The sequence below is a fragment of the Saccoglossus kowalevskii genome, chromosome 20, assembly GCF_978046115.1.
Source record: "Saccoglossus kowalevskii chromosome 20, keSacKowa6.1, whole genome shotgun sequence".
Taxonomy (NCBI): domain Eukaryota; kingdom Metazoa; phylum Hemichordata; class Enteropneusta; family Harrimaniidae; genus Saccoglossus; species Saccoglossus kowalevskii.
This window is the reverse complement of record NC_140660.1, coordinates 204775-228812: the sequence shown is the minus strand read 5'-3', so window position 1 is coordinate 228812 and position 24038 is coordinate 204775. Positions and strand designations below refer to the sequence as shown.

Genomic DNA, 24038 nt, shown 5'->3' with positions numbered 1-24038 from the left:
TTTTCCTTACACAGCCAAGGCAATTTTATCATATTTTGTCTCAAAATTGAGTGCCCTTTCTAGCCTGAAGTTCAAGCCCTGTAAATGTTTTGTAAATAGATATTTTAACGAGATAAATAACACAAATGGTGTATGCAGTCTACTGCTGTAAACTGAATGTCCAAATCACTAGCCGTGTCAACCCTCCCTTTGTGTTAATAACCCTCTTCTATAGAAATAAAAATATCTAGCATTTTAAATAGAAATGCCATAGGTGAAAATTGGTATCAATTGCATTTGATCTTTTTGAAAGGCAAGTTTTTACTATCGCTCTACAATTGCTACCAATATCCACATCCAGAATATTTGCTTTATAACGCGTAGCTGCTGTCAGCGGCACAGAGTGGTTGATGAGTTATGCATGAGACCCGAGATAGTAACCGGTGGCAACTGTAATCGAGGTTATGGTGCTTGTTTTTACTGGTGGTTAGCCTGGAATTCAGTCATGAACTGTGCCATAGAGAACGTCTCTTCCAATGTGATGGCATTGTAGAGAGAAATACGCATACCTCCAACAGATCTGAAAACAAATACAAAGATTTAGTGACATATTCAAATGACATCACAGAAACAAGTGACCTGGGGGTCAAAATAGCTCTGCTGTCCTACAAAAACTTTGTCGTAGCCAAGTCGAACAAAGCACTGAAAACTGCCAGGCCAATTTGATATGAACTGAGTTGGTAGTTTTCAAGAAGGAGTTGAAAATGCATTGTTGACAGATTATGGACGACAAAAATCAACTTTATGAACAGCTTCACTGTCATCTATGATGATAGCAGAGCAGTTTTCCACAACAAGTCACCCATCTTTATTCTATATTTGCATGAGGATTATAGCAGTCTTTAATGAGATAGCTGCAGTTTTATTCTGATGGAGAGTTAATCAAATCTACTACAGTAATGGTTTGTGAAATGTTCATTTTTCACGATTTTCCAAGACACCTTTCAAATATGAGCACTTTCCAGTATATTCCATGTCCATACAAATCCTATATGTGTAACAAAGTATTTATAATAAAATGCAGCATACCTATGTCCTTTAATTGAGACCATTTTACGTTTCGTTGATTCGGAAACAAATTTCTTTTCCAGTTCTTCTGTTCCATCGGGTCCACCAACTCTGAACACAATATTCATTCTGCTGCGAGCACTTGGATCCACTGGACAGCTAAAACACAAATAGACACTAGTTACAATCTAGTCAAACACAAGTAAATGCAATTTTATGACTTCTTCACAAGGCCTTGGATCTAAAAATGGATCTCCCGAACACAGTAATAGAAAAGATTAAAAAGAGCTGTGCTGTTGAATCTTTTAAATTGTATGGAATGGAGATAACATTGACTTGGATGAGTGGAGCAATCCCTTGCCTGAGAAAAGTGAAAATAAGGTCTGCTTCGCCTATACCGTAAATTACTTTATTTTAGGTGGAATTAATTTTAGTTTCACTGAATCCAAGCAGGAATGAAGTATTTTACAGTACCGTTAAAATCCTATTATAAACCGCATACCTAATAGTAACCGCACCCTCGATTTCGGCTTCAGTGTTAAAGAGTTCTCAACAAAAATTGAAAACATGAAAATGACCTATTACTAACCGCACCCCCAATTCAACAAGACCGTGACCGACTTTGTTTCAACCAGCTGGTACATTGTTCCTAATCCTATTCATTTGTTTCGACAACGTGCCTAAAAATATTCACACCTCTTTATTGTTTAGTAGTGTTAGGATGTCAAACGCGCAGTGAAACTGCTTTTGTCTTGTGACAACTTTTGTCAATACTCCTAATGAATACGTCCGTGTGTCGCAAGTTTTCGACAATGAGCTGTTCTCATCAAAAAACTGTTAAATTTGTTTTCGATGCTCAGTTTATCTTTTGAAAACAACTAATTTCTTGATTTAAAAAAAAATTCATGTCGTTTTCCCATAAAAATCAAAGCCAAAAGATCGCACTACATTATTGGTAAATCGCTTCCGGGTTTAGTTCACCATGAAGTCGGTGACCTCGGTGACCTTAAATTTAACATATTTAAATTACTAAGGTAATTTGAACACCATCAAGCATTTTGATTGGTTAATTAGCGACTTGACCTACCTGGTCAAGTAATGTCTCGTGTGCATTCAAACTACATGGCAGATGTCGCATCGATCGTATACATGTGACCAAAATAATTCGCTTACGGTGAAACTAAGTTGAATTTTACTTGCATTTGATAACAATTCGACGAATTTATTTTTCGTGCATTGTTATAATCACTACTGAGTAATAATCAACTATTTCAACAGTTCAAAAACAAGTAAGTTATTCACTTGTGAGCCGAAGCATGGCCGGATTGTGTTACCGTACCCACGGTACCATACTTTTTTAGTGCCGTACCATGATCATTTTCTACTAAACAATGCATTAATGTTTGTTTTTATTTGAAACTCCTGTCAGAATATACTTTCCGTTACAAAGAAAATAAAAAAAAATGCATATTACATTATATATATATATATATATATATATATATATATACACACACACACACACACAGAGTATTTTTTTTCATGTGAACAGTTTTTTTTTTATGTGACGCTTATCACTCTTCCCCGACATCTAAATTGGAGTTAGCTTATATTCAAAAGATTGTACGGTGTATTTTTTGCTTTGTGCAAGTGACCACGCCCATTTAGTGATTGCAATGTGTTGAGCTGTTGATCCCAATTTTTTATTTGATACATTGTAATATAAACCGCAGTTTATAATAGGATTTTAACAGTACTAAAAGGTAAACAAACAAAGCACTGACTTACCAGTAGAATCCATTAGATTCATCGATGACATCATAGATAGATTTAGCTTTGATAGCACTTCTTTCATCCATAACATCAGAACCACCTTGTTCTTTGAGCCACTCAAACACCAATCCCATGATGTATATGCTGAAATATAACATTACATCGTTATCACCTTATTTCACTCGTACCAAGAGTAGCCCTCAATACCAGTGTACACTGAGCAACACCCACCTGACGTTTTAATACCCCACCTACCCTCTTGAAGACTAGGGGGTCAAAATATTTAGTTATTCAAGTAATTATAATCAAATTAGCAACTGTTGGTTATTGCACCAATGTTGTAATTTACTACCTATGCAGGTGGTATGTAAAACCATTTATTTTCACTGCCATTTAATTCCACTATTTTGAGAATATTAACCCTTTGCGCCCCAATGCGGCCATATACGGCCGCTTATTTCTGACCAAAGATAACCCAATTCGGCCGTAAAAGGCCACCCGTTAATGCACTGTCAAAATCCCAATGCGGCCGTAAACGGCCGGTATTTCATATATTGAAACAGAAGTTGATTCTGATCTCCCAAAATCTTTGCATGAAAAAATAAATTGTTGATGAAAATAATTAGAAATACAGGTACGTTCAGACTGAAAATTATATACGAATTGTCCTCGTACTTTTCTTGTACAACGGGTTTTTCGGACGGTGTCTGTGAAGAACTGTGACAATTTGCATAAATAAACAAACACAGCGGCATGTTTGGTGAAAGTTCATTTATTCTACCGCAGTTTTTAACCAAAATAAACGCATAATACATATAAAATTTATATTCATCTGAACTGGAAACATTATTTAAATAAATTACCTATATAAAATGTTGTTTTTCCTTGTCGGCGAGTTTTTAATGTCGAAAAATCAGACTGTCATCGCAATTAGTCTTGCGTGCCAGCAGAGGTCAACACGTGAAAATTGCCGTAGTCGCTGGTTCCGTAAAAAAGGCATCCCAGTTTCGTTGCTATTTTTCACTGAAAGTCCTTATTTCGCCTCTGTTGTATTTCCACTAGATATCCATGTATTTTTTTCATTCACAGTGTTCAAATATCGCTTTAAAATGGGGTTTTTAAACGGGAATATCCAATGACCTCTGTAGGCCAAACGACACTGTCATCAATTACCGTTGGTTTGAATATTTAAACACGATCACTGTGTCGTTGCCCCGGTAATTCCCGCCCTACTGTTCCATATGTATATTCCTAATAAAGAATCCTGCCAAATAAGGAATACTTCTTCCGAATATATGAATAAATTACACACTAATTTGACTGTGGCGGGAATATGCAAGGTTATTCAGTTTCGATCATTCAGTTGACCTCCACTGCGTATTTGCATTTGTTTGTAAACACAGCTGACTTGTAATCGAACGAATTAAATTCCTGTCGAGTATTTTTGGATTTTTTATGCAATTATTCACAACTATTTGTGTGATACGTTTAAAGTTTAAACTCAGTGATGAATTTCCAAACTGTGAGCGAACAGCAGACTGCGGGCCCCAGTACCGGGATGCCACAACAACCGGCCGACTCGGAGCTGTCATTGCAAACTGAACGTGACGCAATTCTGAGATTTTTCGATGAGTCTGATTCAGACACTAAGTTTGAAGGCTTTACAGTGGAAGAAATAGACGAAGGGAGATTGAGATGTGAATTGCTATGCCAAAATACCAACTGTGGCAGTGGCAGTGACATCGATCCTAATGAACTGTTAGACTTGCTGAATGCCGATGCCGACAGTGACTCGGACTCTGATGCCGATGACATCGCCGATACACCAAACATCTGGTCAAATGAAAGGACCGACGTGAACATTCCAGCACATGACGACCAGTTTTCAGGACCAAGACATGGTGTTGGTTTCGACGGGGAACCACTGGATTTTTTTAAATTATATTTTACGGACGATTTTTTGGATTTGTTGGCCGGGGAAACAAATAATTACGCTAGACATAGACAGGAAGTTACCGGGCGCGTAGACCGGCATTGGTATGAAACGGACAGAGATGAAATGAGTGCCTATTTTGGTGTTATCATAAATTAGAAACCAAGTGAATTGTAAATAAAATGAGGTTTTTTTTTAAAATGAAATGAAACTACAGTGTTCTAGTCTTCTTTTCCCTGTGTACATGTCAACCTACCTGGCTCACACTAAATTGGTAAAAAGTTTTGGGTAATGGGAGTACAAATATGCAAATTAGTAATGGGCCCTGCAACATTGTTGCAACAAAGTATCTATGGTGTTAAATTAGTTTAAACACAGACTAGTAATACATTACAATAATGTATTACTAGTCTGAGGTTTAAAAATTAAATGCCAGGTAAAGAATGAGTTTCCATGTTCATGATTTAATTTAGCAGTGAATAATTACAGAATTTAAACTTCACTACATTATGATGAGTGTCAGAACTGTGTTTCTATGCATGGCACTAATTTGTACAATAGTTAGCAGGTTTATTTCACATCAGACATACCTATATGCAGGTGGTGTGTTGTATAATGAGTTGGCATCACTCTGTCCTTTAAAGTCTAATATAGCAGGACATGAAGGCATAGCATGTCCCAGTAAGTCATCACGTACAATAGCCAATGTCACTCCAGCACAACCAATGTTTTTTTGTGCTCCGGCAAAAATCACTCCATACTGAAAATAAAAATATACAATGAATATGCATATATTAACTCTACAAAATATGCATACATTTTAAACATAGACTGATGTTTTGTAAATTATTGCCTAATTTTGATTGTATAACCGCTTTCATTGGGATCATTATTCAGTTGATGAGCATTTTTTGCATGACAGTTTCGGACATTGAATGTCACTTATCTGTTATCTCTGCTGACTTTTTTTTAAAAGTGCAAATTGCATGTGCTAACACAGTGCATTCCATATTCATGTTTGGGACTACATGACAGGGCTGTGCTGCCATCTCTATCAAATGGCAATTTAGTGTGTTATCCTGACATCAACCAGGCCCCGCCCAACCAATGAACTTTGTCCCGGAGCAATCATGTTAACCAAAATAAAAATAAGTACAGCCATGCCTCAACTATCAATTGAATGGTCAGTATTTATATGCATGTGTGTATCTGTAAGACATGCGTGAGTGAATTGCTTTCAGTGTGTGCATCAAATAACAGATATTATCCGTTAATGGATATTGAATTATTTGGTAATGCACTGCTGGCAATACACTAGATAAAAGGAGAGATTAAATTGAAATATATCAATAATACACATTAAAGTATTTTATAGAAAGTATGTACTCAGGAATCAGTATCATTGAGAGTATATTCACACTTGCCAATTACAAGCCTTCAAGCACACTCACGATTCCTGTATTCAACTTCATTACAAAACAAAACAAAGGACTATGCAGAGTCCATTCATTATCAATAGTCAGGAATTGCACACAAACAGAAGAGTTTAAAGACTACATACCTTGGTGACGTCAAATGGTTTGGAGAGAATATTTGATGACATGTCGCATACAATTGGGACGTCAGTTTCCGGGATGAAAGGAAACTCAATACCTATAAATAACGAGAACAATCACATTTGAATTATTGAGTTTATTTCACAGCTGTATTAGAAATCATGGATGTCACACCAAGTTGTAGGTATACATTGGATGCATACTTTGCAGTAGATTAACACCAGTACTTCCTACGTGTGATGAGGACAGGTGAAAAAAAAAAGTAAACCAAGTCTGATTTAAATGAACCAGTTCACAATGTGCTGATATCGCAAATACGGTACTACATGTGTTAATCTGTTGTAATCAGAGAAACAAGTTGGCATAGCAACCAAACGATGTGAGGTGTTATCTATTCAGCAATGGCAGGGTGTGATGGTGTGAAATGCTCGTCTTGGGTGCAGATAGCCTCAGAGTAATTAGGTAGTCTTGTTAGCCACAGTAACTCCGTACACCTCTCACTAATATGAACAGAAACCACTCTAATACATCATTACCGTTTCACAACACTCGTCTATAAGAGTACAATCAATACATACTTTTCCAACAAGTCATTTTCACCAAATTTGACCATAAACTGACACAATGTTTTTTATTACTTTATCTCCAGAGAGTAAAACGCGCTAATGAGGCAAATGTCCGGTTTGCTGATCTAACTGATCACTTCCACTATAATCTAATAATTGTTTTTACTAACATTATACGATATTTGTAACACTTCTGTGGCGCCGTCTACAGATATCTCATCAACAATTCATAAACGCATACACACTGGGGCTCTCTGGATTTACTGAGTGTTATAAAATGTGATAATTGAAAACAAGGGAACCATTTTCTCCATATATAATCTTACTAAAGCACCTTCAAATTTTTAGATAATATTGAAAACATTTTAAATCACTACATTTACTACTGACCATCCAGTTTTGTTTTTTCCATTAAAAAAGTAATGAGGTCGAAGAAAACAGCTTGTCAGAAAAGCAGAATTTAACAAAATAATGCAAAGGGAGAGATTTTGTTTTGTTTCTCCCCGGTAGACAAGTTATTTCTCACAAATTTAAGAGATTTGAGATTAAGAATGGCTACCATTTACAAGTACTCACTACAGTAGGATTTAATTGCCATCTTCTGCTCATACTACATGACCGGAAATATTAAATGAAAAAAACAAGATTTTTGTGTGGATAGGACATGACTAATTTGGATGAAATAGAAGCATAGGTTTCACCAAAACTGTTAGTAGAGGGGTTATCAGAAACAATTTGTTTTCCCTCTATCAGAGGAAGATAGGTTTCACCAAAACTGTTAGTAGAGGGGTTATCAGAAACAATTTGTTTTCCCTCTATCAGAGGAAGATAGGTTTCACCAAAACTGTTAGTAGAGGGGTTATCAGAAACAATTTGTTTTCCCTCTATCAGAGGAAGATAGGTTTCACCAAAACTGTTAGTAGAGGGGTTATCAGAAACAATTTGTTTTCCCTCTATCAGAGGAAGATAGGTTTCACCAAAACTGTTAGTAGAGGGGTTATCAGAAACAATTTGTTTTCCCTCTATCAGAGGAAGATAGGTTTCACCAAAACTGTTAGTAGAGGGGTTATCAGAAACAATTTGTTTTCCCTCTATCAGAGGAAGATAGGTTTCACCAAAACTGTTAGTAGAGGGGTTATCAGAAACAATTTGTTTTCCCTCTATCAGAGGAAGATAGGTTTCACCAAAACTGTTAGTAGAGGGGTTATCAGAAACAATTTGTTTTCCCTCTATTAGAGGAAGATAGGTTTCACCAAAACTGTTAGTAGAGGGGTTATCAGAAACAATTTGTTTTCCCTCTATTAGAGGAAGATAGGTTTCACCAAAACTGTTAGTAGAGGGGTTATCAGAAACAATTTGTTTTCCCTCTATTAGAGGAAGATAGGTTTCACCAAAACTGTTAGTAGAGGGGTTATCAGAAACAATTTGTTTTCCCTCTATCAGAGGAAGATAGGTTTCACCAAAACTGTTAGTAGAGGGGTTATCAGAAACAATTTGTTTTCCCTCTATCAGAGGAAGATAGGTTTCACCAAAACTGTTAGTAGAGGGGTTATCAGAAACAATTTGTTTTCCCTCTATTAGAGGAAGATAGGTTTCACCAAAACTGTTAGTAGAGGGGTTATCAGAAACAATTTGTTTTCCCTCTATCAGAGGAAGATAGGTTTCACCAAAACTGTTAGTAGAGGGGTTATCAGAAACAATTTGTTTTCCCTCTATCAGAGGAAGATAGGTTTCACCAAAACTGTTAGTAGAGGGGTTATCAGAAACAATTTGTTTTCCCTCTATTAGAGGAAGATAGGTTTCACCAAAACTGTTAGTAGAGGGGTTATCAGAAACAATTTGTTTTCCCTCTATTAGAGGAAGATAGGTTTCACCAAAACTGTTAGTAGAGGGGTTATCAGAAACAATTTGTTTTCCCTCTATCAGAGGAAGATAGGTTTCACCAAAACTGTTAGTAGAGGGGTTATCAGAAACAATTTGTTTTCCCTCTATCAGAGGAAGATAGGTTTCACCAAAACTGTTAGTAGAGGGGTTATCAGAAACAATTTGTTTTCCCTCTATCAGAGGAAGATAGGTTTCACCAAAACTGTTAGTAGAGGGGTTATCAGAAACAATTTGTTTTCCCTCTATCAGAGGAAGATAGGTTTCACCAAAACTGTTAGTAGAGGGGTTATCAGAAACAATTTGTTTTCCCTCTATCAGAGGAAGATAGGTTTCACCAAAACTGTTAGTAGAGGGGTTATCAGAAACAATTTGTTTTCCCTCTATCAGAGGAAGATAGGTTTCACCAAAACTGTTAGTAGAGGGGTTATCAGAAACAATTTGTTTTCCCTCTATCAGAGGAAGTTTTGCATAAGCTGCTTTAATATTCATTTGTGTTCATTCAACAGCTTTCGCAACATTTTGTCTTCTTTACAAATACCATAAAGTCATTTAATCATGGAAATATTTCTGGAAATAAATTCAATTTTTGAAGACAAAATTTTAGTCAATTTTCAGAAAAAACTTGGCTATTTTTATCTAAATTTTTAAAGGTAAATGTAGACTATAAACATGACTATTTTGTTAATTTGTGATGAAAAAAGGAAACTGGTGAGGAAAAGGTTAATAGTATATTTACATGATATTAATGTTTATCTAATTTGGTTTTGTGATCTGAGTAAATTTTGTTGATGGTGGCTATTTAAATTATTAAAACTTAATAAGGTAACATGTCAATGTCATGTCACTCATTAAAATTATCTGCCATGTGCAAGTACCCCGAACTAATAAGTTTGAAGTGCTGTAAGCTCCTCACTATCATTTTAGTACAAAATATTTCCTTCAACTCATCTCATTTATATTAAATAGCCAAACAGTGGATTATATTCATCAAATCCTATGTCAGTAATTAAAACTTTCCGTCACCTTCCCAATTACAATAAATTAAATCAGATTAATGATATACAAATGAACTGAATGGTATGCTTTGATCAACTGCTTTAATCCAACCTTGTTAAAAATAACATTAGAATCAGTAGATTGTAAAATTTAAATTAGAAGGTATTAACGCAAAGATAGTCGCTGTTTTTTTGTTAACATTTCAAATCACTTTCAAATTATTAGTACGTTATTAAATTGTCGTTACCATGGATTTATTAGGTTCGTCTTTGTGCTGAGACAAATAACTGTAGTTATGAATGATTTCCTCTAAACATTGTCTGATTATTGACTGTTGGAATTGATTGCAGTGTACATTAAGCTGTTTTGAGAGTGTCTAAAAATAGGAATTGTAGCATGCTAACGATTAAAATGTTTTCTGTGGTTTATTTGCTTTCAGGTTTGGAAGCTATGCGCCATATTTATTACAAGCCGACTCCACTATCACCCACAGGACCTGACAGCACGCACACTATCACCCACAGGACCTGACAGCACGCACACTATCACCCACAGGACCTGACAGCACGCACACTATCACCCACAGGACCTGACAGCACGCACACTATCACCCACAGGACCTGACAGCACGCACACTATCACCTACAGCACGCACACTATCACCCACAGGACCTGACAGCACGCACACTATCACCCACAGGACCTGACAGCACGCACACCATCACCTACAGGACCTGACAGCACGCACACTATCACCCACAGGATGTATATTGACATTGCAGTGCCTAGTATTACCTCAATTTGTCACAAAATGAACACTATTCAGATTGTCATCTAACATGACATCTTTATTTACATGATAAAAGCAACCATCAGCAACCTTACTAACTATTCCTAGGGGATGCATGTGTACTCACCGTGTACAGTCTCGTTAGCACAGTAGTAGATATATGAAGCGTCAGGATTCGTTTGCCATGTATCCTGTGGTGGTATAACTGAAACAGAAAAGTACAATTATTTTCATATCAAGGAATCCAAGTGATAAGGTCTACAAAGCAGCCTCTTGGCTAAAATACAGCCACTGTTAGCAATGCACATTTCAATAGAGAATTGAAGATGTCATGAAATGAACAAATCAGAAAAAGGCCATGTATAATATCAAATCAATCAGACTTGCAGTTTTTAACAAGAAGTCGCATAAGTAATAAATTGATGCTCAACAGCCGAGCTAAAAATTAACCATGATTAAAATGAGAATCACAAAAAATTTATTTTACATGAATACAATGAAGAACAATTTTAATAGTATTAACATAAACAATGAAATCTTGTCAGTTCCAGACAGCAATGTTTGCAATACAACATTGGTTCGAGGATGTAGTTAATTTGAGCATGGGAAACGCAAGGGCATTCATTTTTCAAGGCAAAGACAGTTTGAAAATGACTTTGTGTCATTGAAACGGTAGTGTACATTTATGGGCACCAAGACAGTCGGTCAGCTAGGACATCTAGGAATGACTTCATTGAGTGAATTTTGAGCTCTGCCTATCATCCTATACACAATTTGAAATCCTGTCAGATTTTGACAGCAATGATTGTGATATCCAAGACCTTGGATCAACACATTATGGGTTCAGAGCTACATTCGATCTTTTCTTATGATGTATCCACATAAAACTATTAACTGTCTCCATCATTATATTTCCTTACACTACATTACTGACACTAAAAGCATTCATATTTCATTTATAATTGACTGATTGGCAGCATTACAAAGACAATTACATCCTGTTAGAGCAACAATATTTCACAACTTTTTTTTCTAATTTAGAAATCATCTCACATTTTGACAGCTTCCTATGATTAGCACTTCAATTCTACTGTAAATACTTTATTTTAGCTGGAATTAATTTTCCCTGAAAAGACTTTGGGTGTTTTGTATGGGATTTATTTTCACTTATTTTTGACAAGTTGAATAAAAAATATAGAAAACTAGGTATATTTGCTTGATTTTATTTTTACTGAAACACCATTTTAGCGAAAATGGTGAAAGTAAATTTCAAATGAAAATAAAGTATATTACAGTTTTTACTACAAATTCAAACTCTTGTGAACAAACTGTTCACCAATAAAACTAAATTATCATTCATTTTAATGTAAACACGTTTTTTATAGAAACCCCCTTCTCTCACTACATTTTGGATAACAAATTTGCTTAACATATAATAGAGGTGATTAACTGCTACCACTAGTCATGGAAAACTAAAACAGTCAACCAATGTTTATTGTTAAGTGTTAATTGTTTTTAACAACAGCCTGTGCTTGCCGCAATATCTAGTAAATTTATCCCAAGATTGTCACACGTGTCACTTTACTTGTACTTTCAGAAATTATGATCACGTGTTCAACATGCCACTGCAAATCATTTTGTGACGATGTTTTAAACAATTTGCGAGTTACGCCTCTTGTAAATTGTCATGTTCACTTTGAATGATAGCTGAAGTTAAAGTGATAGTTGCTGAAGAAGACTTTAGTGTATCTGTACACAATATTGAATCACACTCGTTACTGAACTTGATAATTATTTAAAAACTCAATACAAAGAGTAGATTTAAATAGGACTTTCTAATAAGCTGCATTTATAGATCACGTTACTCTGCCATGCATCAAACATTACCATAGTGGGACATCTACACAAACATTACAGACTGTTTCTCCTTGGATAGTTTTAATGCAATTTACCATTTGTATAATTTTAAAGGAAAATTACTTTGTTATTATGATGATTTGGGAATTGAATTGCAGGCAGAAATGCAATTATTCTGTTTGCGACAAATCCAGTTAAGTCCATATACCGACCCAACGACTCCATTAAGTTATAAATATTTAAATCAATTATTATTTGGTTTCTAAGATACTTGCATCCATTTAGCTTAGGTTGATCAATACAGTATTATGCATGGGTTTGAAGTGAAAGCGCAGGATATTTTCATGCCACAACACGTTTTATTGATAGCATAGGGAAAACTATTATATCTTTACAGTCACATTGTTTTATCATCTTTTGGGCGATTTTTAAAACATCTTCAATGTGGCATTGAGTGATATTTACAATGGGTTATTTTCATCATTTGTTTTGAACATCAGAACAATCTATTAATATAGACAACAGAAATAGAATACCCACCAGTATATAAATAAAGAATGGAGAAATTTGTGTTTTCTGTTTTAAAGGATGTTTTATTGATCCAAATATGCATTTTGTGTCACTGGTGGAAATAAATACTAAATTATTCACAACCAGACTTTCTCACCCAAATTTTACTGCACTTTTTTTCTTATATTCTTTAGTATTTCTAAAAATGAACCCTAATTTTGGAGCCAACAGACAAAATTTGAGTCAATTTTCAGTTTTTAGTCAAAAAATGCGGCTATATTTGTCCCAAATTATGAGGGAATGCACAGATTTGTGATGCAAAAATGAAACTAGTGGTGAAAAGGTTATATATAAAAAAAAAATAAACTGTCAGGGTAGTGCATTTTTCAATTTTGTCTGGAACGAGAAGCATAATCTTTTTTCTCTTTGGTCCCTTGACACGCAAATACACCGCAAATACACCGATGTACACCAAACAATAAACATAACATCCACACACAACGATTTGTGACAGTTTAGGATAATGACAGACGTTAAACACAGTTCTGATGCACGCATGCAACAAAACACATCGTTATTTGATGTATCAAGACGATTTTGTGTACATTTTATGCAAATATATGTTTTTAAAAAACATTAAAATTCCTGGACACATACTAATATGTTAACGCGATAGTACTGTATTCATCGTATGCAGCTCAATTTTTGCAGTTGCCAAGAAATATGAAAAAGGTAATTCTATTAAATTACTGGTACGCAGCATTATTGACTTTGTTTTCATCAATACTCAATAACATATGTCAGCAGAAACCGTACTGCTGATTTGCATAGAAATGAAAATGTGTTATTGTAATGTTGACATCCAATTATATATCTACGTCATCATTAATATTTCATTGAAAATTTACTTTCTGAATAAATTGGAAATGTGCATCAATGCAGAAGCTTACTTACAGTTCATTATGCAAAGGGTTTATTTATCTTTACATTGATTTCACATCAACAAATTGTCAATTTAATAATGTCAGTTTTCTGATCATTTAATAATCAAAATAACAAAAGACTGATGGATGACGTGCCAAGTCCAGTATACAATATATATGAAGCAACTTTGTACACGACTAGAAATCAACAAAGTAGTCTTCACCAAGTAAATATTTGTTTTTGTGAGAGAATTTATTTCAGACTGAAAGTAAGTTAACTTTTTAACAAAGGTGTTTATTTTTATTGACACTTCTCCTAAAAACAGCACCAAAATAACTTGTTACATTCACTTGTACAATTTTCAAATGTATTGGGGAGTGTGACATTTTGCACTTTTCTCTATAAACGACAATACAGCTATTTTTTTGCATGTGGCTTTACTTCATAGCATGATTACCTAAAGAGTCATCATTTTAACTGCTTCAAACTGATCAGGTATGCACAACTCTTAAATGAACTAAACTACAAAGTATCATTGGCTAAAAAAAAAAAAAAAAAAATTCACATGTTTAAAATTCCTTCCTACCCAAAAAACATTGGTATTACTAATTTCAACTTACTTCTGTATTTGCTGGTTTTAGGAAGGACCCGGTTCACTGATCCATATTTTTCCGCTTCTTTTGCAGCCTTTGCTGACCATGTTCCGGTCACAACGTAGTCGGCACATTTGGATTCACTACGATTCATAAGATTCAGAGCTACAGCGGCCATCAATCCCGTGCCACCACCTTGCAGAAATAGAATCTTGTAGTTCATTGGAATATTTCTAAAATGAAGAAAAATTATTTATTACAGAAACTAGTCTGACTGGCTACAAGTTTTTAAAAGATTCTAAAATATTGACAGGGAAATCAGTAAATTATTTGATAACTGCTTCAAAAAAAACAAAAAATTAAAACACAGATAACTGACTGCCTCACAAACAAATTAGCTAATTCTATTCTCATTCAATATTTTTATTTTTTGTTCTGTGATTTTCTTTGATTTTTTTTTTTTATCAGTTGATCAAAATTCAAATAAGCAGGGATCATAATTTAGGTCTGTCCGCCCTTCCTAAACAGGCATACTTTAGTTATGAAAGGTAAATGAGCAAACTGCATGTAGACTGGTGAATATCAAGCATTTACTATCAGTCCAAGCTATAATGTCCAGAAAATTGCTTTTGATTTGATTATGTTACAGTGTTCTCCACAAGGGGTTTTAGGTGGGCGGCCCGCCCATCAAGTTTTACGGCCGCCTAGTAACTCTCAACACCCGCCCACCAACGCACATCCAGCTGAAATTATTTGTAAAAAGCTTGCATTGTTCTTCCCAAGCCTAAACAAAGGAGTAGTTGCCCAACCCTTTATTTTGCTATTGTTTCAAGAGTCCAAACATAAACAATGACCACTGGAAGTCTGTAAGCAGTTATCAAATGCATTCTTGGCAATGTGTCAATCGCCTGAATTCATCGTCGCCCGACATTGTTGCCACTTATTTCTCACGATAGGCAACTACAGTGGTTTAAATTTACAGCTGTATTTTTAATAATCATCTTCCGATCACGAAAGGAAGAAGTAAATACGAACGAAATGTATATGCACAGTAAAAAAACAAATATATTAGCAGATTGCATGTAAACTCGAACAAAAATTAAAATTCTAGCCGTATTTACAACGTTCGCTCGATTTTCATCGTAAAAACAGCATGGAGTAGGCAAACTGGTGACCTTTTGGCCTACCCCATTCAACGACCGTCGGCCACCCACCGTTGTTGGCGCTGTAACGATTTAATATCTAAGTTGCATAGGGGAACAGCGCATTCTGGGTGTTCGTGTACTAAATTCGGAAAGCGGTAATAAACATCAAACATGGCTGCCGGATTAGTTTACCGCGAGTATTTGTAATTGAATAATATTTTAGTTATCTTTTCCATGTTTTTTTTCAATTTATCCATTTTTTATGTCTAATCTTTCGAGAACAAAGCAGATTCTTTTCTTTTGCCGATTGCTAGCATTTTTTCTTGAATTCCAAAACAACGTGTGAAAACGCAACGTATCGTGACCGTAAATGCGTAAATGCATCTTACCGTCCGTCGGCACGGGTGAGTACTGATGCCACAAATAAAAAATGTTATGAGTTTTATTTTGACAAATCGTCCGTTTTGGCGTCGGGGACAAATCATCTCGTATATTTTCTACATTATAACTCTTGTACTTGCTCTTGGTTACTCGAATTGCATTTCATGAACGTAGAATAATTTGCGAACGTGTAAATCACCGATTTCAAACTTTTTGCATTTCGTAAATAATAATAGTGACCAATCTGTTTGTATTTCAAAAAATTGTAACATGTTTCAATTAAATTAAAAAGAAATAACTTAGTGTGTATTGCAGTTCATGACATAAATGCTAGAATGCTGTATGTAAATGACATGCAAATTAATATGCAAATTTATGCTAATTAGGCCGCCCACCAGCTATTTTGGATTGTGGAGAACACTGTGTTACAATTTATATTGCTAGAAACAAATATATCATCAATCAGCACAGCCACTCTTATTCTCTAATCAGTGCAATGGACAGACAACCTTTAATTTAAAAAGTTATATTCTATGTATAGGTTCACCTACTGGTAATTTGGAGTCCTTGTCTTGTCTCGTATCAAACCCTACAGTAACCATGATCTTAAAATCACTTCAAGAAAATCTCACTTTTAATCAAAGCAAAGGAAATTAAAAATTGATTTTTAACCAAGAAATATTTACATCTTAGAAGTAAACTCAATGTAAAAAGAGATCAATTCTGCATTAAACAAATATTCACACACGCCCACACAACACGGAGAAAGCGATGCTAATGTGATCAAGACAAACAGGCAATTTGTTCTTCAAATACTCAACATTAATGGAAATGCCATTCAAAGTAGTGACTACAGATAATCAGAATTAGAGCAATTTTCATTTCTATTCTTGCGGTACCTTTTATCGTTTTTATTAAAAATTTGCAAAAATATAAGCTTGAATGAAGTCTTAAAATAGTTTATAAATAATTTGTGGTCAATCAAATCAGAGGCAATAAGTTGTGCTATTGATGCGAACAAGCCTGATATGCTAACTATTCATTAAAATAATAATTGCTGTATCATAAATTTAACCATAATTCTTATATTTAAGGAATTAATTGCAGTAATTTAATAAAGGGCAGGGAAAACAAGAGAGAGATGGGTTACCAAAACACTACAATAATGCATTCAACTTATTTAATATTTCTAGAAGCCAAAATGAGGATGTACATGAATTGTATAATTACTGACTGGAATTTCACACTGAAAACCAAACACATAGCAATATACAAACATGGCGAGTTCAACCAAATAGATCTTTGGAACCTAAGTCCATTTTAGTTTTAAATGATGACTATTTTCTCATTTTTTGAACAGTTTGTGTCAATATAAAAAATACTTTGCCTTTATCATGCATTGGTCATTTCTGACTAATTTGTGTTCCAAGCCTTTTTTTCCAGTGCCACATACAATTTCCCACCGATATGTTCCATCAATAGAAAAACAAAACTTGCAACACAAACAGTCAGCAATTACAGTGACATGATAAAAGCAAATTGAGACAAAATATTGACAAGCAAACTCTTCTCTAGGGTACATATAACAAACAAACAAACAAGTGAAAGAATAAATATTACTTACAGGAGGTCTCTGAGATTAGCTTCTGCCATGTTTAAAATCTTAGCAAAGTCGGCTGATCTGTGACTAAGTTCTGTAAGTTGAAATATTAATGATAACGGTTATTTATGTAGCTTGCAGGAAACTCAAATACATTACTGTAAAATACTGTCGAAGAAATGACTCGGCAAAAAAAAATGCAGCGAATAAACCTATTTTCCCATTCAACATGTCAAAAATCAGTAAAAATAAATTCCATACAGCGAAAATTAATTGCAGGTAAAATAAAGTATTTTACAGTATAACACTGCAGATTTATTGATGCGATCACTCGTGTGGAAAATTACTTTACTAAACCAAATATTCTTACCAATAAAGTAATTGAAATTAAGATAATATCACAGTGTACAGTACTGTTGTATGGTTTTGTGATCTCCTGGCACATAATGATTCGTCTCTGATATACCCCAGCCAAGCCAACATTAACCTTTTCACCACCAGACTCAACATTTTTCTTACATTCTTCAATACTTTTGGAAATAATTTTGAAGCCAAGTGCCAAAATTTTAGTCAATTTTCAGTTTTTACTCAAAATTTGTCTATTTTTGTCTCAATCTAATGAAGGAAAGAGCAGACTATAAACTAGTCTATTTGTAAATTTGTTTTGAAAAGAGGGAACTGGTGGTGAGAAGGTTAATTACAGTTAATAATTTGTAAGTGTAGGTACCATTAAGTGACTATATCTCATTATGAAAGTTATCTGATAACAGGGTTCTGCCCAGCCTGATTTGAGTGCAGGTCGCTAATTACTATTCATGAGGTCATTAATATTCATGAGGTCATTAATATTCATTTTTCCATTCTACTAGTTACGATTTCACTACTTTAATTATTTTAACTTTTATTTTAAATATTTCAATGTAAAATTACTCTGCCTCGATAAAAGTGAAAAAATATATACACTTTATTTTCGCAATCACGTCTAAAATATGTATTTTGAGACATTGACCGCTGACCTGGCAGCCATTTTTTTTGTTAAAGCATGTCGTCCGTTTGTTACGGCCGAAGTGGAAACAAGAATTTAATTGTTTTCTTTTCCAATGGAATGCAGGTAAATCGCATTAATAGTGAAAAATAAGTATTCCTTGTGTCGCTGACTGAATATAGCTTATGAATTTAATTTTATGAACGAGTCATGAAGCCAAAAACATCAATGAAGTTTACTACACTCGAGTGCAAGTGCAGATTAAACGAATGACAGCTTGACGCATCGCTGCCGATGAAGTGAGCAAGTTTATGTTCAACTCGACAAATCCCACACACAACTAAACTTGCAATGGTAATCCTCCCTTCTTCTGTTTATTTATCGTTGTCTTCCCTTCCATTATCTTGGTGTATGACTTATTCCGATCTGGTTAGTTTGTTAAAACTAACAGAATGTCAATCGGAGGTTAAAACAAAAACACATTAGGCCGATGTCACACGTGTACGTTGATTTTTGAACAGCAGTGTCTTCTTTCATTAAAGTTTTGTTGTGTGTTAAAATCAACAAGAACAATAGAAAGATGGTCCAGTGGCTGACATCCTGTGTGTATCATAAACACATACAATAGTGCCGGTCGCCAACTTTTTGTCCTGGTCAGAAATTCTGAGTGCCGGTCGCTAGCGACCGGTGTGGGCACATCCCTGCTGATAACAATGCTAACTACATTGCAAAGATTGGGAAATGTCGCAATGACTTACCCATAACACTAACACCAGTATTCTGATAATTCAACATTTCTTTTTGAGCTCTTTGAAGCACCTGAAATAGAGAATACATTAATTCCATGTTAATTATACTGCAATCAAAACTGTTGAACACTGCTGACCACAACATATTATATTGTGATACAGTTGTAGCATAGTAAGAATTCTATCCCCTAAGGGATGGCAGAATATCACAGGTGTACACAGGGACGTTGAAACTAAGAAAATAGCCATGCTGTAAAATTTCGATTCCAGGGTCATCATATCTACTCTTCTAGTAGCGCATTTCCAACAGAAGTATGAAAAAAAAATTGGGAAATTACTTATTTTGACCCAAAGAAAGTCTAGTCTAGTCTAGACTAGTCTAGTCTAGTAATAGTAAATACACCATTGCAATATTACCAATGTCAATTTAACCCTTTGAGTGACAATATTCTTTCCTGCTCAAATTTGGATAAATTTTTTCAAATTTTCTGTTATTTTAACCAGGGTTTTTCTAAACTGGGAACAGGGGCACAGTTCATTTTTTCTAGAGAAAATCCCTGTTAACTGAATTCATTTTTAATTGGCTTCTAGTTTTTGATCAAAAAAATTTGTAATTTTTACAACATTCATGTGAGAAAAGACAGTGTATAAATGAAACTATTTTGTGGACAGTGTTAGTTAACTTGGATGCTCAAAGGGTTAATGCAGGGAGCTTTTCTAAACACAGTAATGTGATTGATTAGGGGAGCTATGCAAATAAAATAGTATGGATAGGGAGTTGTGATCACTAGATAAAGCATGAGTGGGGTGATCACTGCTTACAAAGTACATGTTTTAACGATGCATTAAACAATTGGCCTATGTGTGCCAATAGAAATCTTTTACATAACAATCATGCCAAACAAGACACAAACTTTTTACTGTGATAGAAATTTGACAAAACCATCTGAAGGGAAATACCAATTATTGCAGTTTCTTATTGACCACTTACATCAAAATTAAGCCAAAAATAACATTTGAGTTACTGTGAAATACTTTATTTTAGCTGGAATTAATTTTCACTGAAAAGATTTTTGAGCGTTTTGTATTAAATTTATTTTCACTGATTTTTGGCGGGTTGAATGTAAAATATAGGAAAAAAGGTATATTCGCTGGATTTTATTTTTACTGAATCTTTACTTCAGCGAAAATAAAGTATTTTACAGTATTGCAATTATAAAAACTTATCATTTTAACCTGATTTTAAAAGAAACTCGATGGGAAAAAACCACCACGTCAATACATGTATTGTGCTGAGAGCACATTCATACTATCACTCTACACACAAGACAATAGACAGGGCTTGGTAACAGACACCCTGGTTACAAGGCGGAGACTTGGGTCATATAAAGGACAAACAGTGACAGTCACCACGTGTGGTGGAAATTTCCTATACTTTTCACTACAGCATCATTAGTTGTATGTGTTGGAAATTTCCTATACACTGTACATTGATTGTTCATATACTACAATCCCCAGTTCTCAAATAATTTATATGAAAAAAAAAATGTTTTCTACCAACTAAAACTCTTCTTGAATGAGATAAAACTGCACACTGTGTAAAGCTTAATTAATTATTCACTGGAATTATTTTCTCTTATTTTGCTGATAGCTAAATTTACTAAATTAAAATCCAATGAATATGCAAAGTTGACAATAGAATGTATTGTTTCTTTCACAAACCAGAGAATTTAAAACCCAGTGAGTATCCTGCAACCTCAAATTCACTAAAATTGAATATTTTCCCCATACAATAGTTCAAAGCTGGAGAATCATTATGGAGATCATGACATTGCATATGAAGTTGACATTTATTGTCAATATTAATATAGATTTGCACTTAAAATCATGGATATCCACTAAAAGCATGCCTTAATTATGTGGCAACCAACAGAAATTCTTGAATTTCTAAGTTAAGAGCACCCACTTTCAAGGTGACATGCAAAGAGGAAAACTATTTTAAAGGACACTGAGGTAAACGCTAGGCTTTTCGTAACGCCAGTCGACAATAGTGAATTTTGATTTGACTACAATAGATGTCACTGAATTATTCTTTAAAATAGATTCATCCACAGAAATGTTTATTACAGTGGCACATTTCAATTCTTGATTTTCCTGACAAATTCATGTTTTTTTCATTTTATAACATTTGTAAAGTGACTAAACCAGTTTAAATTGGCAAAGACACTATTTAGTATTAGTTGACTAAAACTATAGTTTATTTTCAGTAGAAAGCCAGAAACTCCATGATGGGTTAGAGCTATGCTACCAGCATGTTATATTAGGATCTACAAATTAAAACTTAGGATCAGATTAGACACTGATTTGCTACTTGAAGTAAATAAAAATGTAAAGTATTTATTGGTTTATTATTAGTTTTCCATTTTTCACTCCTTAGCAGATGTATGATTTCTGTTGATAAACTGATTTTCCCACTACACAATTTCTTGTTTTACATCCAAACTACGACAAATAATTCTAAATGTCTTATGACGCTAGTTTCCATTTTTCATGAACCCCTGAAACCATATAGGAGAGTGGAACCTAAAACCTTTTGAAAAGTTAATTCCCCATGTACATAGATAAATCTGAATTAAATTATATATTTTTTAAAACAAGATTTAAAATCCAAAATAAACATATTGATGGCTTCTACAAAAATAACTGCACCAAAAATATTATAAATACTAGGAAATCTGTTCCATAAAATAATATTCCACGATTGTGAAAAAACATTACTACTTATTGGAGCTGTATTAAATCCTACATTTTTAGATTATACAAATAAAACTAATGCCAGCCTGTATCAGTGATGTGGGTGCATGTCATTCTGCATTATCACTGTGATAAAGCCAAGACATATATTGGGTATGCAGGTAGGCTTTTTATTTTATTTTATCCAACATACCACACTTTAATTACGGTTAATTAAAAAATTAGTAAGGATCACTACCATATGCAGTTAGTAATAGTGAATTTTTTTCTGGTGATATTATTTTTGTAGATAGAATTTCACAATTTGCAAAAAATTGGCTAATCTACATGAAATAAAAAGCTGTGAAATGCAATGGCATTCTGTACATGTATACTGACAATAATTAAACTCAATATATTGTGAAATATTTTCAATAATTTTTCTTCTACTCCAAATTTCACAATGGTGAATTTTTCTAGCAAAATAATTTCAAACATGGAAGGCAGCACAGAATTGTTTTTACAACATCGAGTGGGGGGGGGGGGTAATATGCTAGCTATACTACCTGTATACTGCTGTAATGGGGATGATGCAATACCAAAAGAAACAGAAATATTCAGTGTTTTTAATTACTAAGAGTATCCAAAATGTGATACTTAGTATCAATTTTACCTAATACATGATAATTAATAAATCAACTAATTAACTACTAATTAATTATCAGGTTTTTAAGAGTACGTTTTAATAAAATCCATATTATAAGTGAAATATGGAATTTATAAATAACTACTACAGTACACGAGCTCATATCAACAGTAAACAAAAAGGCATAATTTGTATATTTCACGTTTAAGTCATAGAAAAAGGATTAATTCACTATAATAATAATAGGGTGGTGGTGCTGGACAACACGACAATAACAAACATTTGTGCTGTACAGTGTCACGATTATTCAGCAAATTTGCAGTTGCCTACACCATGACTATCGAGTCTCGATTTTTGAAAAAAAAAATATGCAAGATGCAGTGTGTCATGTTTGTTGGGCAAGTAACCAAAGCAGACATGCGTTTACGTTGACCAAGTAGAGATGGGTCACAAAAAAGGCGCGTCTTTTAACAGCTGATTGGAGGTCGCAAACTATTAACACCTGCTCATTCTAAAGTACTAGTATTAGACTAAATAAATTCAAGCGGTCATTTTAATTTAATTTTGAATCTAACAAGAATATATGCTGGAATTGTGTATTTATCTGCGAGTTTATATAACTCGATCGATATTTACCAACAATCTACAACCGATCATATGTTGGTATTCAGCTAGTACGCGCTTTAACGCAGTGCCACAAGGCCGACCGAAGCCGTGGCTGGGTCAACGGGCTGCAGATCAGACCGACACAGAATATTCCGTCTGCAATGCAATATTAACAGAAAATAAATATATATTTCACACTTACAGCTTCAGGAAGCTTGGCTGGGCCAGCAGCAAAATTGATAACACGTCCTTCGCTCATTTTGCTGAAGATTTGATGCAAGATCTGACGGATAGTTGTACAGATATGTGTGGATACCGGCCCGTAGCGTCTAGAAAGAGAGACAGTGGAAACTGAACATGAATGATCACGCGTTATCTATTTAAATTAGATCAACGTTCAACGCTGATTGGTCAACGTCCACACTGTTCACGTGAAAAATTAGCATCTAATTAACATTTCCTTCTGAATGAGGAAATTTCCATGGCGTGGGACGGTACCTACCATTCATAGGAAGGTATATTCATTTGATTTTTGCAGGACAAAATACTACATATTATTACTGTTATCAAAATTTTATTTCGAATTTTGTTATAAAGGTAGAAGAAACTCACGCAGACAGTTTAAATACTGATGCTAATCCAGAAAACATTTTATTGCGGCAGCCTGTGTCTCCTAATACGTAATGGGCGAGTCTGAAATATTGGGGAAGCCCTTGGCAGCCACTTGGAAAATTGTTGAAACTCCGCCAAATCTTGCTCCGATT

The 24038-nt window shown here is 34.4% G+C and overlaps 1 protein-coding gene across 1 annotated transcript; it reads right to left on the bottom strand.

Annotated features, from left to right (window-relative positions):
* LOC100378872 (phosphoserine aminotransferase-like) lies at positions 1-23646 on the bottom strand. The gene is made up of 10 exons (XM_085494511.1): positions 23477-23646; positions 19299-19359; positions 17580-17649; positions 14457-14662; positions 10673-10750; positions 6315-6406; positions 5344-5513; positions 2836-2964; positions 1069-1206; positions 1-559 (listed from the first exon to the last, which is right to left on the bottom strand). Exons 1-10 carry the CDS (start codon positions 23531-23533, stop codon positions 457-459), a joined length of 1104 nt encoding a protein of 367 aa, XP_085350637.1. The 5' UTR covers positions 23534-23646; the 3' UTR covers positions 1-456.
* Positions 23647-24038: the final 392 nt, after the last annotated feature.

Coding starts and splice junctions, on each gene's coding strand:
- LOC100378872 (XM_085494511.1), bottom strand. CDS start 23,533: ATGAGCGAAGGACGTGTTATCAATTTTGCTGCTGGCCCAGCCAAGCTT. Junction 19,360..23,476: donor CAGCCAAGCTTCCTGAAGCT/GTAAGTGTGAAA, acceptor TCTCTATTTCAG/GTGCTTCAAAGAGCTCAAAA. Junction 10,751..14,456: donor TAAAACCAGCAAATACAGAA/GTAAGTTGAAAT, acceptor TTTCTGTTTCAG/TTATACCACCACAGGATACA.